Genomic DNA, 26,430 nt, shown 5'->3' with positions numbered 1-26,430 from the left:
CACCAGTAAGTCTTCTTCGGTCTAAATCAGATCTGACCGATGTGTTTCCTTTCATCACTTTTCCACCGCTTATTATTTTCATGAGCACAGCATTAATTTTCCTTTGTTAAGCAGTCCTCCAGATGGAAAAATACTGTCATATGTCAGAAGGTCACCGTCATTTTGTCAGTACTGTGACAAACCTGCTTCGAATCCATAGCTAAGGGCAGCCTGAACACTAGGGTCATCCTGCCCCGCCTGTTTGGGCCCTGCATGGAGCCGCAAGAACTTTAAGGCACCCAAAGAGCCAGCACTATGAGAAGTGAGTGACCAAAAGATGACTCTTAGTGCCATCTTGTATTGTAGGCTCTGAGAACTTATGTGTACAGTCTCTCCTTCAAGTTAAGCCTTTCAGGGTTTAAAACTAAAACAGGATTTTTTAAATTTCAAAAATGAGAATCAACAAGTCACAGAGGACTGGGAGAAATAGTATGGCTATTGGATGTTGGGGCCTGTCCTTCCGTTTTAGTGTTTCAAGGCAAGACATCTTTGCCACTCTCTTCTTCCCCCTGCTCACTACACAAGTAGCCTTGGCTGTGTCCAGTACAACCGGGGCTTGTCTTGTCTGTTACTTACTCAAACACATCAGTCTGTTCTTCCCTGTGGCTGAAAGGTTTTTTTCCCTCTATTGTTTTCATCCCATTTAATGTGTATTAAAGAGAGTCTCCCTGCTTCAGTTCCCAGCACCTACATGACAGCTCACAACTGTCTATAATCCTAGTTCCAGGGGGTCTGACACCCTCACACCCAGACATGCAGGGAAAACACCAATGTACAGGAAATAAAAATAAATTTAAAAAACTAGAGAATCTAAACCTGGGAAAGATACTATATGGAACTTAAAGAAAAAGGGAGACCTTGTTGTCAAGGCACCATAGTTGGACAGGGAGCAAAGACAGCTTCAGTGTAGAGGAGGGTTTCTGTGACTGCTCAAGGGAGGTTCTGGCAGTGCCATGAGCCAGCACCCATCTGGCTACAGGTAGGCTGGTCACGTGATGGTTTCAGAGGTGGACCATGGCTTGAGAGGGTGGGGGGGGGTGGGATTTCATTTGGGATGGAGGCCTGACAAAGACAAGGGAGTGTTGTAGGATTTGGGAGAAAGGACTGGTGCATTCAGCAGGAGTCTGGGGATACACTAGAGGTAGAGAGTTCCAGAGCCACAGGGTATGTTGAACCTGATTGATTATACAGGAAATTGGGAGCTATTAACATGTTTGAACAAGTGAGTGATCATCAAATGTTCGACTTTCAGATAAATCAAGCAGTAGCCTGTGTGGGAAGGCTAGAGACAGAAAAGCCACCTGAAAACAGAGTAGGGAAAAGCCATGGATAGAGAGATTCAGTAGAACCCAGCTACTGACTAGGTAAGAAGCTCAGAGAGGAATTGTTTTTGATACACACACACACACACACACACACACACACCAATACATATGTATGTATGCAATTTTTTTTTTCCAGGATAGAATTACTTTGTGTAGGCCCTGTCTGTCCTAGAACTCCCTCTATAGACCAGACTGGCCTTGAACCCACAGAGACCTGCCTCTGCCTCTGCCTCTGCCTCTGCCTCCGCCTCCTACTAAGGTATATGTCACCACTGTCTGGCAGAGAGAAACTGTCAAAGACACTTAAGAATGGATTAGTGTGCCTGGCAGTGGTGGCACACACAGGACAACCAGGGCTCTGTTAACACAGAGAACCCTGCTTTGGGGAAAAAAATGAGTTAGTGATATTTATTTAAGATCTAATCATGTGAAGTAATATCTACCGTGTTGTAGATCTCATTGTTAAGAACGAACTATGGAGGGGTTGTTTTGTTTTTTGTTAGTTTTTGTTTGAGACAGGGGCTCCTGTAACCTAGAATGCCCTCACTCTTGATTTCATTCCTTGACCTTCTAAGTAACAGGATTATAGATGTATACCACCAAGCCCAGCAGAATTATACTTTATAATTAAATTATGCCCTGGATAGCAGTAGCTTCAGTTTATATTTCTATGCAAAGATAGTAGTGACACATTGATACTATCAGTTGGCAATATAATTTTAATCTTATGGCTAAAAGTAAATATTTCAAAATTGGCATATCAAAATTTTTAATATACAACTATATCATTAAGTATTTAGACATTGTTATAGACCCTGAATATATAGCAAGGGAATAAAACGGCGGGGGGGACCCTCCCTTTTGCCTGAGTTCAAAGTTTTAATTCTAGTAGCAACACATACAGGGAAGAAATTCATGGTGGAAAGAGCTGTAGAGAAAAACAGAGCTGGAAAGCGGATCAGCGCTGGGCTGTGGTAGGGTTGAAGGACTGCAGTTTTCAACAGGCCCCACAGAGAACGTCATTTGAGCAAGACCTCAGGGAGATGAGAGTTCCTGTAGTGAGAAGATCTGATGGAGTGTTATTGCGTTTAAGATTAGCTCCCACAGGCTCATGTCCACAGCTGGTGGTGCTCTTTTGGGAAAGTGTGGAAATGTTAAGAGTGAGGCCTGGCTGCTGGAAGTAAGCCACTGGGGATGAGCCCTGCCTGAGGGTTCTAGCTGGGTCTTAGTTTCTCATTGATCAACGTGATGTTAGCAGCAGCCTCCCATTTCCACTCACATGGACCAAGCTTCTGCTGTCATGACCTTCCTACTGTGGGGAATTGTATTCTCTAAAGTATGAGCTAAGAGGCTGGAGAGGTGGCTCAGTGGTTAAGAACACTGACTAATCTTCCAGCACCCACATGGCAGCTCACAATCGTCTGTAATTCTAGTTCCAAGTTATCCAGCATCCTCTTCTGGCTTTTACAAGCACCAGGTATACACCTGGTACATAAAATAGTATGAAACAAATAAAACCAACCCTGTGAGCCAAAAATAAATCTTTTTTCCCATTAAGTTCCTTCTGTCTGGTATTTTGTCATAGTAGTGAGAAAAATAACTGAAATAAGGGCGAGGGCAGGGATTTCCTCCATGGAAGAGCATTGGGATGGATGGGCCTGGCAGGAGTGGAGCAGGCGGAGCTAAACTGAACTTGGGGAGAGATGGGGCCAAATAGGGTATAAGTGACCCAGTTCTGCCTTTATATGATTTATTATAAAGGTATACGTTTGCTTTCCTGAAACAAAATTTATAGATAGTGACTTACACATATTGTTTCACCAAAAAAAAAAAAAAAAAAAAAAAATCTGTTGATCAACTGTGATTTTTAAAAATTGAGATAGAATCTTGCTATGTAGCCCAGGCTGTCTGTAGAGCTCAGGTTGGCCTCAAATTTATGATTCTTCTTACTTGGATTCCTTAGTACTGACATTTCTAGATACATAGTACAATACCTTGCTCAGGAAAACAATTTTTAATCATATGTGCAGAATTTACCCTGTAAACACTTGGACCTTTCATTTATGAGGGACACTCCACCAGTGAGGAGACATTGGGTCTGTTGATGGAGATGAGGATATCAACAGAGCCATAGAGGCACTTTCCAACATGGTGGACACTTCATGGTAATGTTCAAGTCAAAGAAGCAGTCTTGACTTATACAGTAGGTGTAGTCTGAGAAAATTCAGTATATTATATTGTACAAAATATGTTAAAGAATATTGTGGCCTTGGATAGCTCTCCCATGTGAGTGACTAGCAAATCAAAGCAGTCTGGTTATTTTGGACTACACAATGGCTGGGTATAGTGGTGTATGCCTTTAATCCCAGAACTTAGGAGGCAGAAGCAGGTGGATCTCTATGAGGCTAGCCTGGTCTACAGAGTGAGTTTCAAGACAGCCAGAGCTACATAGAGACTCTACCTTAAAAAAAAAAAAAAAAAAAAAAAAAAAAGATTACCTAGCATTTTTGGCCCCAACCTCTGTGACCATCAGAAAATGTTGTCACAGATTTCTGAGTATCCCCTCCCCCAATAAAGAATACAGGGCCTGTTAGCCAGTGGGAGGACTTGAAGAGAAGTGGGAGAATCCAAGTGCAGGAGTGACATGCCTGGGTGTTAGATTGGATGTGTCTCTGTATAGCCCCATAGTCTCATGTGGTGGAATGCTTGGTCCATAAGGAGTGGCAGGCACTATTAGGAGGTATGGCCTTATTGGAGTAGGTGTAACCTTGTTGGAGGATGTATGTCTCTGTGGGGGCAGGCTTTGAGGGCTCATATGCTCAAGCGATGCCCAGTGTGGTACATAGTCTCCCTCTGCTGTCTATAGATCAAGATACAGAACTCTCAGCTCCTTCTCCAGCAAGCACCATGTCTGTCTGCACACTGCTATGTTCTTCCATGGTGATGGTGAACTAAACCTCTGAAGCTGTAAGCCAGCCCCAATTAAATGTTTTTCTTATAAGAATTGTCATGGTCACGTTGTCTCTTCACAGCAGTAGAAACCCAGGACTGATTCTTAAGCTCCAGTTTAATGTGATGTGACAGTGGGGACTTTATGAATAACATAAGGACGAGACTCCATACTTGCATTAGTGTCCTTATGAGAAGAGGAGAGACCCATGTATGTGTCTTTTTCTGTCATTTGAGGGCACCGTGAGAAAATGTCTCTAGCCACGAAGAGATTCCCCACAAGAGCCAACCCATACTGGAACCTGATCTCAGAATTCTAGCCTCCAGAACTAGGAAAAATAAATGTCAGTTGCCTAAGTCCCTCAGTCTGTGTTGTTTTGACAGTAGAGCAGACTAGGGTACCTGTCCTCCAGTTGAGGATCAGTAGATGCTGTGTTGAATGAGACTAACTGATGGGGCTAGGAAGAAGTTGAACTAGTAGGCAGCAGTGTACTGCATATGTCCACACAAGGGAGGATTCGGTACTGGGCCTGAGACAGTAGAGCAGGTGGGAGAAACCTGTGAATGCAAGCACAGGCCTTCAGCCCATCAAACTTGTGTTCTTCAGAGTACATACCTGGGACTCCCATTTCATTCTTTCTTGTTTACTTTTTTCAGGAGCCAAAAACCTACATGTTTTTCCCCCCCCCTCCATTTCCATACTGGCTTTTGGCAGGTACAGTTGTTCCTCAACCAAGCACATGTTGCTGTTCCCAGCAACAAAGGTGTCTTGTGCCCACATGAAGAATTATACTTAGTAGGGGGAAGAAAAAAAAAAAAAGCTTATGTGTTGTGGGCACTAAGGTGAATTGTGGCATTTTGCTTTAGGTGTGGTTTTCCCAAGTCTGGTTTTGTGCTACAGCAATCCCTGTCTGCCTTTGAAATCAGGTGTGTGTGTGTTCCATTTCTGTAGCTTTAGACCAGTTGCCAACTGTGTGCAGCTCTGCTCTGCATTAGCTTTACAAACCTTGTGTTGGTCTGGTGCAGCTGAACCGACTCTAATATTCCCAGGGCTGGCTTAGGGCTCCTGTTCTTTCTCTCTATGAAACACTCGCTGCTGATCCTTTTTGACATTCATATCTTCATCAGATTACTAGTTCTTCTTTAGTAGCCCAACTATATCTCCTTCCATCTCTTTTCCAGTAATAGTGGATACAAAGTACTGGGTCCAATTTAGAATCATTTTTACTAATCATACATTCTTATGAAGCGTGCAACATGACTGCTATCCCAGCTAGACTCCCTGGTGTCCTGTGAGTGGTTAATATTGGAGATTCTCAGAAGGGGTTAGAACAAAATCACTTAATTGACATTTGAAGACAGCCTTATACATGAATGTCTTTTTCTTGCCTTGGTCCTTTCTATGCTGATAGTCATGGCCCATGAGTCTAGAGTAACACTCTTCTGCTATCCCCTTAGAGTTCAGCTGGCCACAGTCCTGTTGTGTAGGTACAGGAAGTACCTTTCTAAGTCTGACTGTTACTCTTCTCAGTCCCCAGTTCTAGGTCATAGCCAGGCTTGTGACATGCATCTCCTGGATTTATGTCTGCTAACCATCATCCTCACTCCCCACTGTCCCTTACTTTTATAACAGTCTTTACATTTGCCTGTCTAATTTACCCCACCCCATCCCTCCGCCCTCAAATGCCAGTGAGACTAAAGCTGTTCTTGAAAGACAGCAATGTTGCCTGCAGTGCTTGCCACCCATATCCATGTGGGGCGTGCGCCACCCCTGCATAAGAGAAGTGAAGGAAGGGAGCATGAGCATCCTTAATGGGCTTTTCAACGATGGATACCCATCACAGCTAGACCGAGAAGCATTGGCTCATGTGGTCAGGTCTGAGCTCATAGTATGCTGTATGCTTCATCCGTGTCTCAAGCCTCACTTCCTGGCACAGAGCTCCTTACCAGCCTCAGAAACCTTTGCCTTAGGGGCTGGAGAGATGGCTTCGTGGTTAAGAGCACTGGCTACTATTCCAGAAAACCCAGCTTCAATATCTGACACCCACATAGTGGTTCATCTGTAACCCCAGTTCCATGGGATCTGACACCATCTCTGGCTTCTGATAGTACCAGGCACACAAGACATATATGCAAGCCAAAATACTCAGACATGTTTCTTTAAAAAAAAGTCTTGGCTGTGGCTTATAGTGTTGGACAAAAACTTCATGGCAGGCCACTTCTTAGTCCTCAGGAAAAGTGAGCCCCTTCTTCACCTGGGTTCTGAGAGCCTTCATTGAAACCTGTGAAGGTACTGCCAGCTTTTGCTGGGGTTTTATCTCCCTGCCAGATTTCTCCTTCCTTGATGGGGCCTCTGGATCACTGAGGGGCTGTTAATGTCAATTTAGTTCCCAGGACCCTTCTGACCAAGTGTCATTTGAGAGTCCTTGGACCCATGTGGGACTTACTTTGCCTCCTTGGATGCATCTACCCCTGTCACTTGTACCACTGTGGTGGCAGGCAGTTCTGATTTCTTATCTTGAGTTTCACACAGCTTTTTGTAGCTTTTGTAGTACCTGTTAGGTTGAGTGTGTATTCTTAGGAACACTCAGAGATCTACTTGTAAAAGAACAATGGGAACATGAGATAGGGAAATTGTGGAATGTGATGATATTTCTTAGTAGTTCCATTTCTTAAGGAATTCCCAGGCTTTGGATATGATACATATCATTTTCCTTCCACCTCACTGCTCAAGCATGAGAAAGGTATTTTTCTTTCCCTTGTCTGTGGAGCACTGAAATTAAGTCTGACAAGAGGGAATTTTGACAGCTTTTTATTTTGAAATTGCATTGGGTTCTCCATCTTTCTGGTGGTACTAGGGATTGATTCTAGGCCCTTGTGCATAGTTGGCAAGTACTCTACCACTGAACTGTATCTCTTTCTCTCTTTACTTTTTACTTTGAGATATCTCACTAATTGTCCAGGCTGGTCTTGATCTTATTCTGTAGTCCCTTTTGCTGCCTCAGACTCCTGGGTAGTTAGAATTACAGCTATGTGCCATCAGGCCAGCTCTTCTCTTTTTTTTTCTCTCTCTCCCTCCCTCCCTCCCTCTCCTCTGTGTGTGTGTGTGTGTGTGTGTGTGTGTGTGTGTGTGTGTGTGTGAGTGCGAGTGCGCGCGTGCGCACACGCACGTCCTAAATATTCCAGCCCACACCTAGGACATCCTCTGGCATGTGGCACATGTTCCAGAAGTTTTTGTATGTACCATGACATAGATACCCACTTCACAAGCCAGTGTCTGACCTTCTATTATCACATAAAACACTTAGCAGAACTAAGCTGATAGTAGATACCCAGTATTTGTTTTTGAGATGCACGTGATAAATTTCAACAGATAATTGGTAGTTGGATTTCTGTCCTGAGAGAGACAGAAAAAGAAAGATAGACAAAGGAAAGAGGAAGGGAGGGAAAAGAAAGCATGTGCATGGTGGGCAGAGCATTTGAGACTTCATCTCTGGTCACTATTCTTCTTATGCCTTTTGATCAATTAGTTGTAAATAGTACTATTCTCAGACCAACCTTAAATGCCTGTTGAAAGGACCAGTCAATAACATTTCAGATCACTTGGAGATATGCACTTGGAAGTGACTGACCAAATGCTATAACATCCAGGTTGTCCTGGAGCAGTCTCAAGAGAGGAAGCTGGTTCCAGTGGTTATAAGTGGGGCCTGGTAGAGGACAGTACATAGGAGGACAGTATGACCTATGCTTTACCCGAGTGTATCTAGATATCCTGGAGAAATGGAATGTTCCAGAAATACTGGTGCTCATCTCCAGTAGGGAAGAGAATGATCTCTCAAGGCTCTTTGAGCAGTAGTTAAGTGAGCAATGTGTTCTTAAAGGTTCTGTAATCAAAGGGTTCTTACTTCTCCCGCCTAGAGCCACCTCCAGAGAAAACTGGCCATCCTCAGTTACAGTTTGAAACAGTTACTTAGGCTGGTTGACCTCATCAAAGCTCTTCTCCATTTAGCGTGTGCCCCCTCCCCATCCTCTCCTGCTGCATACCAGTCTGACCAGGTGGGGGTGGGGTGTTTCTGGCATGCAGTTGCCCTGGGGAACTGGAGGGTCAGACCTCCAGAAGCGTCTTACAGGTGAGAGTGGGAACAGGAAAGCCTTTGTTCCCAGCCTGTTGGAAAGGGTTTTCCGGAATAGCTTTGTTTTTAGTCTTTTTTTTTTTTTTTAAATTGTTTTGTTTTTAGACTTTTCATTTTAAAAAGTTTTATACATATGCAGAAGTAAAGAGAACAACAGCAAGAGAGCCTCATGTGACCAACGCCCACCTGCAATAATGGCCAGCACATGACAGTCTGTCCCTTTCCTCCCTTTATTTCAAAGCAAAAGCCACATCATCTTATCCATAAATTTAAGTAATTTTTAACTGGATGAATAAACATACTGTGCCTGGACAGCTGCTTTTAACTTGTATTATGTAGGTGTTTGTGTGGGATTACCCTTTTTATTAGGGAAATTTGGCTGCACTCTACCTGCAGTGTTGACTGTCCCAAATTACCGATTGCCTTTCACTCTGCAGACTGCGTTCTTCACTGTGTATTAAGAGGGCAAAGGCCTGCACAGCAGCCACTCAGAGACTTGCTCTCTAGTTAGTTGCTAAATATATGTGAATTTTCTATTTGCTGTGTATATTTCATAACAAACAAAATAGGTAGACCCTGACCCAAAGTACCTGGAGTTCAGTACAATCCTTAAATAGTCAATACAGCAAAGCTGCTTGAAACAAAGTCTCCCGTGAGAAACATAGGAGGTATATGGACCAAGTACATGCAGCAGATGCTGTTTGAATGGAGACTGTAGGGCAAACTGACTTAGATAGATGGAGGTAAGCAAGTAAGGGCAAGCCAGACACCAACATCAAAGCCCAGGATGAGTTTAGGGAAGAGTCACCGCAGAAGAAATCACGGAGAAATGGGCTATTTGTAGTTGACAAGTGGCAAACTTCATGCTGGAAGGAGTTGATAGTTTTAACCTCAGAGTATACTATAGTCATTTCAATGGTATTGTGTCTTTGTGAAGCTGGGTTTTTGGCAGTTGCTATGACAAAATTCAAATACCATGTGAAAATCTGTGTTAAATGATAATGAGGGTGCCCACATGCAGTTTATTATAAGGCTTGAAAATTGTATAGTATTTGACAGGTACACACATTCTATATTAGTAAGTAATTGTGATTAAGAATGAAACAGTTTTCACTGTTTTGTGTGGGTTTTTTTTTTTTTTTTTCTTTCTCTCCATGGTTTCTCAGTTACTGGAGTCTAAATTCTAAGTTGCTTAGACCTTTGTACCTAAGAAGTGGAAGTGTTAGGAATTTTTTTGAGGAAATTGCTTACATGAAGAATGCTATGAACCTGAAGGAACTAACTTAAGCCACAGCAGTAGAAGACTTTAGGCATGTGAAGGGGAGCTATTGGAGGATTTTAGGCAGGAAGAGTCAAGGATCGCCTTTGTCAAGCCTAGGTTGTAGCAAGTGGAATGTGGGTCTGAGAGACAGAGAGACTCAGATGAGGAGTTTAAGTGTAGACCAGTGGGAGATGATGTCCTCTCTTCCTCCTTTCCTCCTTCCTCCTTCCTTCTTTCCTCCTTCCTCCTTCCTTTTTTTCTCCTTCCTCCTTCCTTCTTCCCTTCCTCCTTTCCTCCCTCCTTCCTTGTTTATCATCTATCTATCTCTATCTATCTATCTATCTATCTATCTATCTATCTATCTATCTATCTATCTGGAGGCAAGGTTTCTCTGTGTAGCCCTGGCTGCCCTAGAACTCATTCTGTATGTAGACCAGGATGGCCACAAACTCATAAATTCGCCTTCCTCTACCTCCCCAGTGCTGGCAGTAAAGGTGTGCACCACCACTGCCTCTCTGTTTAAAAAGTGATAAAATGAAAAGGAGGACGTAAGTCCCCCCCCAAAAAAATAAAACAAAACAAAAAAAACCAGTAAACCAAAATTTACCAAACTTGGGATCTGATTGAGTGGGAATAGTAAGAGAATGCAATGCTAAGGACAAGGGTGTTTCTAGATTATGTGACTAGGGTAGTGCCAGGCCTCAGTCCCTTCGGGGTTATAGAGCGGGGAGTCTGTGCTAGGGCCCGAGCAGCTGGAAAAGGGAACATTGTCAGTGCAGGTGGAAACTTACCAAGAAGGATTTGAGACTGTTAGCTTTGCTCACTGAAATGTTACTGTAGCAGTGTGATCTTGACAGAGGGGAAAGTGTAGGTAAGAGAGTGGGCTGGGAATTTGAAGCAGTGCTTTCTTGTATGGCTCAGTATTAAATCATCTAGCATATATTATTAGAGAAAATTCCTGCCTCTCCAGACATTTATTTTCTAGGCTTGGGCCTAGAAATCAGCATTTTAAAAACCTTACTGCTAGATGCTGTTGGTAGTTGTAAAATGCTACATCCACTTTGGAGAACTGTTTGGTAGTTTCTTGTCAAATGTAAATAATATGACTCAGCCATTCCATTCCTTAGTTTCCCAGGGGAAAGAAAAAAATAGTTCAAATAGAGACCCATATTCAAGTGTTAGTAGTTTTTATTCACAACAACAAAAATCTGGAAACAACCAAACTATCCATCAATAAATGGATAGGTAAACAAATAGTGGCATGTCCTTAAGGCAAAATGCTACTCATTGATTAGCTGATGATACAAACCAGGGATGAATTTCAAAAGCATTGTACAGTAAAAAGAATCCCTACACAAAGAATCTCCATTTGCCAAACTTAAAAACAAACAAAGGAATTTATCTATCAGTGGTTCTCTGAGGGTGAGGTGATTTGGGAATATTGATTCCAGAGGGGTGTACGGATGTGTTTGGGATAACAGAAATGTTCTGTGTGTGAAGGTAGTGGCATAGGTTATATGCCTTTCAAGATTATTCAAACTGTGTACTTAAATTTGATGCATTTAAAAAAGAAAGGAGATCATATACATAAGAGAGGAGGAGGAGCCAGAGGCTTTAGAAGTAGAGAAGGAGGAGCAGGAGGCCTTAGAGATAGGATGCTTCCTAGTCCTTTGAACAGGAGTGTGCAATGTCTGCATAAAGGATGGAGTTGACAAACTCAATCATGGATGAATGGTAAGAAGTCCCAGAGACCTACAGTCTCCATTTTACCTGTGATACTGGAGGCAAGGAGTGGAGATTTGAAATACCAGGAATAAGCTGGGACAGAGGCCAACCAGGAAGTAGTTAATAAATACCCTAATGATATGGGACCCAGAAGGCTCATATATGTACACAATGTTGTCCCAAATGATGGCAGTGTTTTCAGCAAAATTCAGAGAGAGGCCTGGCTTGAGGAAAGGGAATCACTAGGTAGGGCCAGGGTTCTAATTGATGAAGCAAATGTGTTAGATAATTAAAAGTGATCATTGATAGATATGTGGACTGAATAGGAAGTAGGAAGGAAATTAATGCCTTTTTGTTGTTTTCTCTGTGTAGCCCTGGCTGTCCTGGGGTCTGTAGACCTCCTCCTCCACTTTCTGAATACTAGGATTAAAGACATGTACCACTAGCACCTGGTGAAAATTTTTGTTGTTATTATTATTATTGTTGTTGTTGTTTTGTTTTTCAAGACAGCGTTTCTTTATAGTTTTGGAGCCTGTTCTGGAACTAGCTCTGTAGACTAGGCTGTTCTTGAACTCACAGAGATCTACCTGTCTGTATCCCTAGTGCTAGGATTAAAGGCATGTGCCACCACTGCTGGTACTGGTGAAAATTAATGCCTTTTAATTACTTCATTCAACAGATGCATTGGATACCTCCTACGTGTCAGATTATTTTAGATAATGAGAATATAACAAACAACAGAACACAGTCAGTATTTAGAATCAGACACAAACAGTATCTTGAGACAAATTAATAGCAGAATATCCAGAATTTAGAAGGGAACAAATGCCATAGGGAAGATTTTGGCAGAGGATATAGGAAACCCTGGGGCATAGAGGTGGTCATGGAAAACCATTGAAGTATATACTTGGTCAAAGGTCTAAGTAGAGGGAAGAGATATGCAAGGGCGCTGAGGCAGAGCTGGCCTTGACAGTATGCTGAGGAATGCCAGAAAGTGGCATGCTGGGATAGACTAAAGAGGGACAAGTGTGGGGTGGTGGAGTGGGGAATGCATGTGAGCAGAGGCCTGATGAGCTAGGAAGACACCAAAGTGTTTTGAGTCCTGGAAATGTGTTCTGATTTATGTCTTTGGGAGGGTCGCTATTCTATGTTTGAAAGCATTGAAATAAAGTCTTGCCAGGTGGTGATGGTGCATCCCTTTAATCCCAGCACTCGGGAGGCAGAGGCAGACAGATCTCTGAGTTCTAGGCCAGCCTGGTCTACAGAGTGAGGTTCAGGACAGCCAGGGCTACACAGAGAAACTCTATCTCGATAAAACCAAACCAAACACAAAGAAATAAAATCTTGAAAAATTTAATATGCATTTAATCCATACACAGATGCTCCATGAAATTGATGTTATCTCTTATTTTCTCCCTTTTTACAGCTTGGAATTGAGATTAAGTAACTTTGTTAAAATCACTAGATGTCATTGGCAGAACTATGAATAAAGCCTTTGTTTATCTGATTTCCAAGGCCTGTAGATGAGGAGAAAAGGTAGGGCTTGAGAGACAAAGGGTTCTAGTGATGTTGAAGATGCATTAATTAGAACTAGGAAACAGAATGATGGTGGTCTTTGTAGTAACAGACCACAGAGTTTGGCAACTGCTGACATGTTAGGGAGAGATGGTGTCAGCAAGGTAATGTGAGCCTAAACCTTTTTTTGGTGAGAGTCTTTTTTTAAACCTTTCTACTTATGACAATTTTTCACATGTGACATCTTCATACTATTCTGTATATTATAAGTATATAAAATAGGTGTATGCCAGGTGGTGGTGGCCCACACCTTTAATCCCAGCACTTGGAAGGCAGAGACAAGCAGATCTCTGTGAGTTCAAGGCCAGCCTAGTGTACAGAATGAGTTCCAGGACAGCCAGGGCTCTTATAGAGAAACCCTTTCTTGGGAAAAAAAGAAAGAAAGAAAATGTCCTTATGTTGTACAGTAATACATATAATGAAGATACACAATGAAAATATAAAAAAGTGAAAACTAAAAATGTCTTATAAAAAAGAAAAAAGGGCTTAAATCTTGGCTTAACACTTGACACTGCAGGATGTGGAGCATCTTCAACATTTTCAGAATAAAAAAACTAAAGATTTTTTTAAAAAATGAAACTAATGTAGATGACTCAAACAGCAGGGCTTTTTCAAATAAAAAAAATTATTTATTTACTTTGAGATAAGGTCCCATTATGGTCTGGAACTTGCTGTGTAGATCACATTGGCCTCAAACTCAAGAGAGCTGCCTGCCTCTTCCTGAGTACTGGGATTAAAGATGCCAGGCACCAAACATCAATTTTTTAAGTCAAACATTTTAACACAATATAATCTAAAGGTAATAGTAATTTGATAAATGCTGATGAATGAGAGTAGGAAAATATTAAAAGTTTTTGTTTCTGTAATTAATTAAATTAAGTCATTATGTTTTTTTGTTGTTGTTGTTGATAGTAGAGTTTTGTTAATTTCTTTGTTTGAGACATTCTCAAGTAACCCAGACTGCCTTAGAACTTACTGTACAACTGGGGATGATCTTTGAGCTCCTCTAATTCTCTGGACTGTACACTTCCCAAGTTTGGGGATTGTAGGTATGTACCACCATAATTGACTTTAAACCATTACCTTCCTATAAGAGCAGAAAATCTTGTTTCCCTCTCCCACCCAGACCAGGTTTTTCTGTGGCTTTGGAGGCTTTCCTGGAACTAGCTTTTGTAGACCAGGCTGGTCTCGAACTCACAGAGATCCACCTGCTTCTGCCTCCTGAGTGCTAGGGTTAATGACATGCACCATCACCACCCAGCAAGAGCAGAAAGTCTTATATTATAATCAATAAAAATAAAGTTGTTCATAACATAAGCCTAGGCATCTCAATTTTGAGCAAGTGTTTCAGGCAGTATTAATGACATAGCACAGCATGATGGTATTCAGGGTGCAAAGTGTGCTTGTATATTCAGAACCAAGACTGAGGTTGTGCAATATAGCATGGTTGAGGGCTGCCTAAAACACCTTAGTGTTCAGAAAACTTTCACTCTTGCCAAATTCTTCCTGACCCCCATATTCAATTATGCAGTCCCATGTGGGTTTCAGAAGTTGGATTTTTATCAACAATAGAGAGTACTCAATCTTAGCACTAGAGCTCTCATTTATGTGTGTGTGTGTGTCTGTTTCTCTCTGTGTATGTGTTCTTTTTTTTTTTTGTTTGCTTTGATATATATATATATATATATATATATATATATATATATATATATATGTTTTCTCAAAAGAGAGAGAAGGCGTGGGGAGAAGATGAGGGAGGGGAAACCATTAATCAGAATATATTGTATGAAACAATATATTTTCAGAACAAACAATTAATAAATTAATATAGGGTACTTAAGAAGCTAGTCTTCGGTGAAAGATGGAAGGATTAATTTGGACAATGGAGACTGAGGTACTAGTAGCACATAAAAGAAATGTCCAGGTGATTCTGAGATAATAGCACCAGATAGGGACCTAGGCTCTCCCTGCCTTGTGGTTAGAGCTGGTTATAGAGAGAGGAGAGGCTTGAGCAGGAACCTGGAAATGCCCCTCCACTCGGACCAAGGAAGTACCTTTTGTTGGAGTTAGGAGCATTTATACTTCCACCCTGATGAGCTTGGACAAAGCAAAGTGTGGGCATCTGCTTTGCCAGCTTTGTCTCTGGTTAACAAGGATTCGGTTAACACAGTATGGTAGCAGTATGTGTCACCTGATCTGGCCCAGGATTCTGGACACCAGCTGGTGGAATTGAGTCCAGTGGCTGCTCCTTCCACGGCAACAGTTAGCAGTTTGGTTTCTTCCCAAGGTAATCTTGGGAGAGACCAAACATTGTTTTCAGTGTATTTCCCCATGGCTTTACTTGCTAACCTCACCTTGAATTACACCCATTTTACTCCCCTCCCCGTTTTCCCTTCTGGAAGTAAAACAGCTCAATGAGGTTGGCATTTACTCTTATCTGGCTCCATATGGATAAACTGTCCTATTTTGCAGGAGTATTTGCTTACAGCCCTGTGGTTTGCTCAGGGTTTCTTTTCATTGGCTGAAAACCTGTAAGCAAGAGTCTTGCCTGTTATGGTTCTTATTAGTAAATCTAAATAACTACTTTCCTTGTTGATCTTTCATCACACCTTTTCAAGTGATGCTTAATTTTATTTTTTGTTGTTTATCTTTAACTTTTATCAATATAGCAAATTTCAAGAATATGTACAGAAAATAATGAGAAGACTCCATGCCCCCACTTCCATCCCCAACAAGTTACCAGCATCTGCCTTTTTGCTTAATCTGCCCTTCACACAATTCTTTTCTGTACTAAAACAAAGGTTGGGTTCTCACCAGACAAGGTCTCACTAACCCAGGCTGGCCTTGAACTTGAAATTCTCCTGCTTCAGGCTCCCAAGTGCTAGAATTACATGTATGTACTACCATGCCTGGCTACCAATGATTCTTTTAAGAAGATAAATATCTGTTGAACAGGCCATTGTTATACCTCAGAAACTGAGCAGCTTCTGCGTTTTTAACCTGGTCTGTACCTTAGCAGAAGTTTGATCAGGTATCCTGCTTATACTGAGTAGATGGGGAGTGTGAAGGCAACCATACAGACTCAGCCCTAGAGTTTATCCCTTCCTAAGACTAGAAAGCAAGAATGATTCTTTGACACTGATGTTGGCCCAGGGAACCTTCTGTTTCCCACCAATATCCTTTATCTTTTTTTAAAAATGTATTTAACTTTATGTGCATTGGTGTGAAAGTGTCAGATCCTCTGGAACTCAGTTACAGACAGTTGTGAACTGCCATGTGGGTGCTGGGAATTGAATTCTGGTCTTCTGGAAGAGCAGCCTGTGCTCTTAACCCCTGAGCCATCTCTCTAGCCCCTGACCTCCTGTATCTTATGATTCAGGGTACATCATCAAACCCGAGGCCTCAAAAAGCTAAAGGACCAACACATAAGCCATAAGAAGCTAGGGAAATCTGTCTCTGGAGATGAGTCCATGAGACTGAGTGAACTGTACAGCAAAGATAGGTTGTGAACAGGAATTCAAACATGTTAACGCCCATGTCTTATTTTTATAATTGCTAGATTTTAGCAGTGTCTCCTTCCTCTGTTTTATCTGTGATATCATTAAGTGACTAAAGTAATCAAAAAAGATAAATGGCTTTTATACTGCTGTGCTCTCTTTGGAATATGGCATTTTTGCTTTTGCAGGCTGCATAGTTTTGAGGCTGAGTTGGAGTTTCTGGACCCTAATTGCACCTTGCCTGGTTTGTTTCAGTTGAGTGAATAAAGGCCGTGTGCCTTTATTTCCTGTGTCTTGCATCAGTCTGTTTGTGAGAGTGTACTGAGAGGTGATTAATGGGAAAGATAAACATGTGCTTACTGACTGAAAGTTCACCCTGTTTCCTGCGGTGGCTTTGGTTTAGTGAATTGTTTGTTTGCTGCCTGCAGACCACATCTGGTGTGTGTCTCTGTTGTGAATACCGTCTGCTCTTAAAAGCAGAATCAACATATGATAAGGTTTGACAGACTTCACAGGAAAATCCCAAGTGACAAGAAGATCAGACAGCTGCCTGTCACCATGAGCCTCTGGAGTCTAGAACTCTGCGTACAAAATCTAGTTTTCTGCTCTGGAGTGTATAGCTTGGTTCTAGCTGTGGGTTTTGCTGGGATTACTGCCTCGTTGTGCAGTCTCTTCCTTGAGGTTTCAGATTTTGCTGCCAATCAGGAGCCTCCTCTTTGGTGCATGCCTAGGAGAACCTTGGGAAAGAAGAATTTGGCCAGATTTTACTGCTGTAAACATGGATTTGAGAGAGAGAGAGAGAGAGAGAGAGAGAGAGAGAGAAATGTTTCTGTCCAACTTAAGTAATACTGATCTTGTAGAAAATTTAAGAAAAAATAGAAAAAGTGAGATTTGCTTATACTTTTAAAAAGAACATCATTAAACTTTTGATCTTTCCATCTAGTTTTTTCTGTTGTACTGAAGGTATTCAGTATTGTTATATTCTAACCTATGTAAATTGCTTCACATGATTCCAAAAGCATAAAAATTTGTACATGCTTGCAGCTTAGGTTTATTAGCACCAGGCTTGGTGGTGCACAACTTTAATCCCAGCACTTAGGAGGCAGAGGCCAGCATCTCTGTGTGTTCAAAGCCAGCCAGAGCTACACAGTCAGACCTGTCTCAAAACAAACAACAAAAAAATTTTATTATACTTTTTAAGAGGCTTTATTTTTTCTGCCAAAGAGATAATTTAACCATATCAAAGAACAGTTTCTTCATTTAAAATGCTATTGTGAACATCTTTGTATAAATAGCTCTTCCTGTATTTTACACTAGATTTTATGGAAATACAATTAGTGGATCAACAGAAATCAATACTTGAAGTCTGTAGGATTGCTATAAGTTGCTACAGGACATTTACTATCCAGGTAGCATCAGTTATGAATCCAAAGTATGGCATTTTCCATTGGGAATATCTAGGTATCCAACAACAATCTAATGATTCAGATTTTAGAAATCCCTCTGGTGAGGGGACTGGTTCAGCGGTTAAGAACATTGGCTACTCTTCCAAAGGACCTGCCTTCAATACCCAACATGCATATGGTAATTCACAGCCATCTGTAACTCCACTGCCAGGGTTCTAATGCCCTCTTCTGGCCTCTACAGGCATTTTTATTCATGTAACACAGACATACACACAGGCAAAACATTCATACGTATAAAATAAAAAAAATTTTATTAGACTTATTTATTTAATATGTGAATGTCTTGCCTATGTGTTAATAATGTATGCTTGAAGTGTCCTCAGAACCTAGAAGAGGGCATTAGATTCCCTGGAATTGGATTGGATGGCTGTGAACCTCTATGTGTGCTAGGAGTCCAACTCGTGGCCTCTGCAATAGCAACAAATGCTTTTAGCCACTGAGTCCTCTCTCCAGCCCCCTCTATCTGATCTTAGTAAGAATTGTAAGCACCTACCTGTGTACCTTTGTGTGTTTCCTGAAGTGCCCTCTCATGACTTAGCTAATGCAGGCCAGCCTTAGTTGTTGATACAGCTTGTGAAGTTGGTCCTGGGATGTTTCCAGGGCCTGACATTTCAGAGCCTGTCTGATGATGCTTCTTGTTCTTTTGCACAGATCCAGTCCTGCAGGTCCCAACACACGTGGAAGAGTAAGTTTCCTCATCTCTTTAGTCTTTCCTTTTAATTTACCATCTTATTTAGTCACCAGGCACAAATACATGCACAAGTTTAAAGTGTAGTGAGAACTTTTGAAACATAAAAATTTTCCAGGTGGGTGGTATGTTAGAAGCCTTTGTTGGGTGAGGAGGGAGGTAGTAGTAAAAAGAATTGTTTGGGATGGAGGTGTTTTTTTCCGCCGGAGACAAGGTCTCATTATATAGCTCTGGCTGACCTGGAGTTCACTCAGTAGACCAGGCTGTCCTCAAACTCACAGAGATCTTCCTGCCTCTGCCTTCTGAATGCTGTGATTAAAGGTGTGCACCACTATGCCTGGCTACTTGAGATAGAACTTAAGTTGAGTTTTAACCTAAATTCTAAAGTCTAGATCTCTCTTTTTAAAATTTATTTATTTATCCAGTCTCTTAAAAATATTTATTTATTGGGTGGTGGTGGCATATGCCTTTTTTCCCAGCACTCTGGAGGCAGAGGCAGGCAGATCTCTGTGAGTCAAGGCCAGCCTGATCTACAGAGTGAGTTCCAGGACAGGCTCCAAAACAATTCAGAGAAACCCTGTCTCAAAAACAAAAAACAAAATAAAAAACCCCACCATCCATCCATCCATCCATCCATACATACATACATACATACATACATACTCATTCTATTTTATGTGTATGGTTGTTTTGCTTGCATATATGTCTGGGTATTAGATGTGTTGCCTGGTGCCCATGGAAGCCAGAAGAGGGCATCAGAGCTCCTGGGCCTGGAGTTACAGATGTAGTAAGCCACCATGTGGGTGCTAGGAATTGAACCTGGGTCCTCTAGAAGATAGACAGCACTTGACTGTAGAACCATCTCCTCCCTGGATCTCTTTTTGTTCACTGTATTCATATCATGGAGAGGAAAGATGAATGTAACCTGCTCTTAGAGTGTTCATGTTCAAGGGAACATTGTTGCCTGTAAGAGCCTGAAATGATGGAACAACCCAAATTGAAAACAGATTCAGTAAAGGATTCCTCATGGCATTAATTATAGTTCCATCTTGAGGACATCCACCTGACAGAGCATCAACCTGAAATCTTTTTGTGGGATGCTGTTGACAGAGACCTTGTTCTGTATCCCTGACAGGTTCTCTGATGTCAAGCGTTCAAAGTTTGCTTTTATTGCTGTCATTTAAGAAATTAATGTTTGTTGAAAATGACAAGTAGATATGGGCAACACTAATTTGATTTAGTGGATTACTTTTTAAAATTAAAAAGAGGAGAGCTGGAGAGAGAGTGAGCGCAGCAGTTAAAAATACTTGTAGCTTCTACAGAGGATTTGGATTCAATTTCCAGGACTCACATGGTAGCTCACAACCATCCATAACTCCAGTTTCAGGAGATCCAAAAGGCATATACATGGTGTATTCACATGGTGCATATACATGATATATATACATGGTGTATTCACATGGTGCATATACATGATATATATACATGGTGTATTCACATGGTGCATATACATGATATATATACATGGTGTATTCACATGGTGCATATACATGATATATATACGTGGCAGGGGAGATGCAGGAGTAGTTGGAAAGGGGTGTGAAAAGTGGATATGATCAAAGCATAACATATACAGTTTTGAAATTCTCCCAGAATAAGTAAGTCTACAGATTTGGACTGTTTATACACGAGACTGTTGGTGCTAAGTATTAAGTGTTGATGCCCACATGCAATGGACATAGAAGTTGAAAACAGACTTACTAAGCTCTTTCATTTATCTCATTGTCATCCACAGTGCCCTGACCAAAAGACAGTTCACTTCTGTGACTTCCTATGACTTTTCCTTCTCAGGTTACTTTTTTCCATTTAAATAGAATATATACCTCCATGGGGTATTTTATTTTTATGTGGCTGAAGTGAATAAAGCAGTGGGTAAAGTTGTCTCTCTCTCTCTCTCTCTCTCTCTCTCTCTCACACACACACACACACACACACACACACACACAGGCTTGTCATGATTTTGCATGATTTTGATTGTTGTTTTCTTTTGTTTTGTCCTTGGCTATATAGTTTATCCTTGGTGTTTATTGTTTAATTTCTAGGCCTGCTTTCCTCCCAGATCCCAATGATGGCAGTTTGTACACACTTGGAGGCAAGAACAATGAAGGCCTGACGGTGAGACTATTTAGCTTCTTTGTATATTCTGGAACTCTTAACCAAGTCCTTATCTACATCTGCATGTGAGACCACCTAGGAGCTTTGTACACACTGCTGGGGATTCTGATTCAGTTGTGATTCAGATCATCTCAGATCATCTGGCACGGGCATGGGCATCAGTGCCTTTTCAAAGCTTCCTAAATGAGCATTAAGATTATTTTTTTTTAAAGCCAGGCAGTGGTGGCGCTCACACCTTTAATCCCAGAACTCGAGGGGCAGAGGCAGGTGGATCTCTGTGAGTTTGAGGCCAGCCTGGTCTACAAAGCGAGTTCCAGGACAGCCAGGCTATTACACAGAGACACCCTGTTTCAGAAACAACAACAAAAAAGAAATGTATTTTGAAATACTGTTTACTGGGCCAGCAAGATGACTCTGGGTAAAAGTACTTCCTTCCAGTCCTGATGATCCAGGGTGGATTCCCAGGACCCACATGGTAGAAGGAGAGAACTGATTCCTATAAATTGTTCTCTGGCCTCCACATATGTGTTGTGGCATGCATTCAGTCCTCTCATAGTATACACAGATAAGTAAATGTCATAAAAATGTTTAAAAAATCATTTTTCAAGCCCCCTCATTTCAGAGAGATGAGCAAGCTCCCCTTTTAGCAGAAGCATGTGATAGCCTACTGCTGTCTCTACTTGAGATTCTCAAACAGTAGTTCTCAATTTTTGTTACACACTGTAAGAACCAGAGGCATGCTTAAGTATACTGAGTCTAGGGACAAAAGAGATGGCACAGCTATTAAGGTCTCTTCCAGGTGACCTAGATTCAACTTCTTGCACCTAAACAGTAACTCACAACCCTCTGTCACCCAGTTCCAAGGCATCTGTCCACCTCAGGCTCTGCATATATGTGATACACAGACAATTTGGGAAAATCCTTATACACATAAAAATAAATAAAATACATTTTTAAAAAGTTTTAAAAGATGGACTGGAGAGATGGCTAAGGGGTTAAGAGAACTGCCTGCTGTCCCAAAGGTCCCAAGTTCCATTCCCAGAGACCACATGATGGCTCACAACCATCTATAATAAGATGTGGTTTCCGTCTTCTGGTATGTGAATACATAATAAATAAATCTTTTTAAAAAAAAGTTTTAAAAGACATTCTGAACCTTGCTATACTTGGTGGTACATGTCTTTAATACTAGCACTTAGGAGGCAGAAGCAGGCGGATCTCCATGGGTTTGAGGCTAGCCTGGTTTACCTGGAAAGTTCTGGGTTAGCCAGCTCATAGTAAGACTAGGACTACATAGTGAAACCCTGTTTATACACACAGTGCACACAACTGAACCTAGATCTCAGTTCCACAGTTGATTGATCTTTGTCAGTATTTTTGTTTCAAGTTCTCCAGATAAGAAAATTTAGAAATTAACCCATACAGATGATCACCTGACTTGTGACAATGATGATACTTTGGTGGAGGGCTATCTTTTTACTAAATAGTGTATGTCTTGGAGTGGGAATGTGGCTCAGTATTAAAACACTTACCTGATACAGGGCAGGTTTACTCCCCAGCACAAGGGGGTGAAGATACAAACAAATCAGTGGGATATCCATGTAGAAATAAGATATCTTGACTGTACATCCATCCACATAAAAATCAGTTTCAGACAAATCACATTTAATAAATGTGAGATGCAAGATAATAAAGCCTTTAATCCCAGCACTTGGGAGGCAGAGGCAGTGGATTTATGTGAGTGCAAAGCTACACAGAGAAACCCTGTCTTGAAACCCTCTCCCCCCAAAAAAGATAGCAAAGCTTCAGGAGGAAGTAGTAGAAGAGCTTCATGGTCTTAGACTATGTCATAATCTTAGAACATTTTCATTACACTTATTTGTGTCTGTGTACGCCCACTCATTCCACAGTGAGTGTATGAGTGAAGGTCAGAGGAGGTGTGCCATTTCACCAGCCCATAATGATTTCTTAAATAGAATACTTTTAAATATACCAACCATAAATATAGGTAAAGATTGATTGATATATTAATTATGTTAAAATTGAGAGCTTTTTTTCATGAAGAAAGGAGGACCCAAAATATTTGTAGTCCACATAACCCAACATTTGGGGGGGGGGAAAACAAAATATTCAAACATCCACATTTAGAAAAGAAAAACAACTCCTACAGGGGCCAAATTCAACCCCCCCAGCACTGTAACAGCTGGGTGTGGGTACATGCCTCTAATCCCAGCACTCAAGAGGATCAGAAGTTGAAGGTCATTGCCATCCTCAGCTACATAGTTTAAGAACAGAATGAATTACACGAGACTCTGTCTCAAGTAACCAACCAAAAAGAACTCCTGTGTGTCGTTAGAAAAAGACAGGTGTTTGGGCATGTGATGCACACCTCTTATCCCGGCAGCGACAGGCAGATAAAGCTCTCTAAGTTTTAGGCCAGTGGGTTCTACATAGTGGGTTACAGACCAGCCAGACTCTCAAAACACCAAAAAAAGAAGAAGACAGGTGATCCTTTGGAAAGGTAAAAGAATGTATTTAAATGGTGAATAAATGCATGAAAAGGCATCATTGGGGATATACAAATTGAAGTCACAATGCTAACTGCTGCCCAGTGTGGATATGATGACTGGAATACCTAACAGAAGAGAGAGGAACCTTGTGTGTTTGTGGAGATGCCAGTAACCAGAGCTCTGTCCACTGGGAGATGCAGGTAGTACAGAGATCTCAATAGCAATTGCCACAGACCTACAACCCAGTAACACTCTCCCAGGCATGTACCCAAGAGAAGTGCATGGATATGTTCTCCCAAAAGCCATTGTCATAGCAGATCTCTACTGTTGTGTAAAGACCAGGACCATAGTTCAAGAGGACATGGTTTATTTCATCTGAACAACTCTCAAGTCATACTCCCTAACTGAGGGAAGTTATGGCAGGAACTCCAGGTGCAGGAACTGAAGCAGAAATCGTGCAGGAATGCAGCTTACCTGTTTACACTGTTTACTTTCCTATATAATTCAGGACCACCTGTTCAGGGAGGGCAACCCCCACAGTGGGCAGGGCCCCTCCATATCAATCATCAATCAAGAAGATGCCCCATAGGCTTTGCCTATAGGCCAATCTGGGGGGGGCATTTTCTCTGTTGAAGCTCCCTTCTAAGTTGACTCCAGCCCATGGCCAGGTTGACAAACCAACCAAGATAGATGTTTATCCTACCATACTGCTTATTATATGCAAAATGTAGAATCTAGATAAGTACATCAATAACAGAATGAATAAATTATGAGATAGTTGTTCAGTTGAATGCTCAGCTGGAAGAGCCAACAGTCTACAAGTGCATTCAACATGGTTCTGTCTTTCAAATGTAACACTAAGTAAAACATGACCAATAGAACAGGCCACATACTCAAGGGTTCATTTATATAAATCTCAAAACCAGGAAAAACTAGATTCTGTTGAGTTTGGAGTTAGCATAATAGTTACCTCAGAGTTAATTATGACAAAAGTACCAGATGGGGCTTCCAGAGAGCTAGGAATGTTCTCACTCCGTCTGATAGAGATGTTAGAGACATACATTTACTTGATGCATTTGCTGAGCTGTGCTTATGAGTGCCATGCTGGTTCTATGTTATACTTCACAAGGAAGTTTTGAAAGCCCTCACACGATTCTAAGGTGCAGCCAAGGATACAAACCCTGTCTAGACTTTAAGTGGACTTTTGTGGGCTCTCAAATGTATATTTTAAATTAGACTTAAAGCACCTGGGGCTGATACAAACAGAGAAAGGCAGGACTGGGGGCGGGGCTGCATGCTTCACCCTCCACAGTCTCCGCATTGGTTTCTCGCCCCATCACGTAAAACACATCTGTGTTTTAAGTATTTTGTTTGCTAGAAATAGTGTGAAATAATCAGTATAAGTCCTCTCACTTGAATTTCTTGTTAGGGTTTGGGAGGTGTCCCCACTTTAGAGGTATAGAAACTGAGCCTGGACAAGTCAAAAGAATGTACCAAAACCAAAGCTCCCAGGATTGGTGTTTGGACTTGAAGAGATGTGATTTCCCAAGGATGCTCTCTCAGCTGTGATAGTCTGTCTTGGAGCACAGGGCTCCAGAGTGATTCCAGAAACATCTGACAAAACTCTAGGCATTGTTCCCTTTTGCTGTCATTTTCCTTTTTCTAAGGTTTGGTTTGAATGTAGGAGTGATAGGAAAATCCAAATCGTTAATTAATACCTCTGGCTGTGTTTATTAACACTGCAAAAAAAAAAAATCTTTTATCCCTTAGAGAAAAGGTAGCAGTATAATAGAAGCCTAACAGCAGGTACAGCAGGTATCTATCTGCACAGTTTCCGGGCCTGTTCCAAAAATAAACTTCACTGAAACAAGCAGTAGCCAAAAGGGCCCGTGAGAGGTCAGCTGTGGGCTCAGAAGAGGCAGTTTTATGATGAGATATGTTGAAACATGGGACTTCTTGGAGTTTCTTTTCTGGGCATAACTTCCTTTTTATAACCCAAAGGCTCTGTTTTCAGTAGAGAATTACTTACTGAAGAAAACACCAAAACTCAGACCTTTGTGTTGCCCATATAACCATCCCCCTTCCCTTGAACCTTGACTTACTTCTAAGTTGCTTCTTTTCAGCATTAATGATCCTCCTATGGTACAAGGCATTGTCCTACTACCTAGCATGGATATTTTTGGGCCAGTTTTTGAAGAGAGATTTCTTTCTCTCTTAAGAAATACCTAAGACAGTGCAGCTTTCCACATTTGTGTGATTTTTCTCAGAAAAGGTTTGTGGCCCCCTCAGGGAGTACCTGGATGGGAGACCCGAGGGACCTGTGCATCCTGTGTAAAGTAAATGCTTTGGTGTACAGAGTTCAGAGGCCGGGGAGCCCAGAGGCTGTTGGAAGTAGATGTGGAAACCTAGGACCTCCTCCTTAGGTTCCAATGAGAAGCCTCCGTTTGCAGTGCACTTCTCTGTTTTTAGAAGAACTGGGTAACAGAAACAACATGCTTGGTAAAATTACAGCAATTTCACAACACTTGGTTAACTTATTGTTTTACTTTTTTTTTTTTTTTTTTTAAGAAACTTCCCTTTACCATCCCAGAATTGGTTCAGGCATCTCCATGCCGAAGTTCAGATGGAATCCTTTACATGGGTAAGAGTTCCCATTCTCAGCACTAAAAGCTTGGTTCTTTTTGACAGTGAATCCTGGAGTCTGGGAAAGTTTTGATTAAGAGAGTGGCTATTGCCACCCTCTTTCAATTCCTTCTGAGAAAAGGGTTTCCTGCCTCAGTTGTGCTTTGGTGCTCTTCATGCCAGGACCATTATGAAAGAGCTCTCTCCTTCTGAGGAAAAAGTGACATCATTAATATGGTTACTCATTTAACAAGCTTTTAGCCGCTGGGTTAGCCTGCTGCTACTATTTCATGATTGCAACATACCTAGCTGCAAAGGGATAAAGTGAATACAATAGTCTGAGCCAAGGAAGGGAAGCCAGGCTCTGCCTATTAATTATAGGGCTTTCTTAGGATTTCCTGCTATCAGAATATTTGGTAGAAGCAGCAGTTAGCAGCTTGCCTAGATAAGCTGTCTTCATACCTG

The 26,430-nt window shown here is 41.5% G+C and overlaps 1 protein-coding gene across 1 annotated transcript in view; it reads left to right on the top strand.

Annotated features, from left to right (window-relative positions):
* Positions 1-26,430, top strand: part of Ern1 (endoplasmic reticulum to nucleus signaling 1) — an 89,351-nt gene that overhangs the window by 29,845 nt on the left and 33,076 nt on the right. Inside the window, exons 3-5 of the mRNA XM_051179211.1 lie at positions 18,622-18,655; positions 20,761-20,833; positions 25,912-25,984. Coding sequence (XP_051035168.1) covers positions 18,622-18,655; positions 20,761-20,833; positions 25,912-25,984 — 180 coding nt within the window. The remainder of the gene's footprint in view (positions 1-18,621; positions 18,656-20,760; positions 20,834-25,911; positions 25,985-26,430) is intronic.

The sequence above is a fragment of the Phodopus roborovskii genome, unplaced genomic scaffold (assembly GCF_943737965.1).
Source record: "Phodopus roborovskii unplaced genomic scaffold, PHOROB, whole genome shotgun sequence".
NCBI classification, from domain to species: Eukaryota; Metazoa; Chordata; class Mammalia; order Rodentia; family Cricetidae; genus Phodopus; species Phodopus roborovskii.
This window is presented reverse-complemented; position numbering and strand designations above follow the sequence as displayed.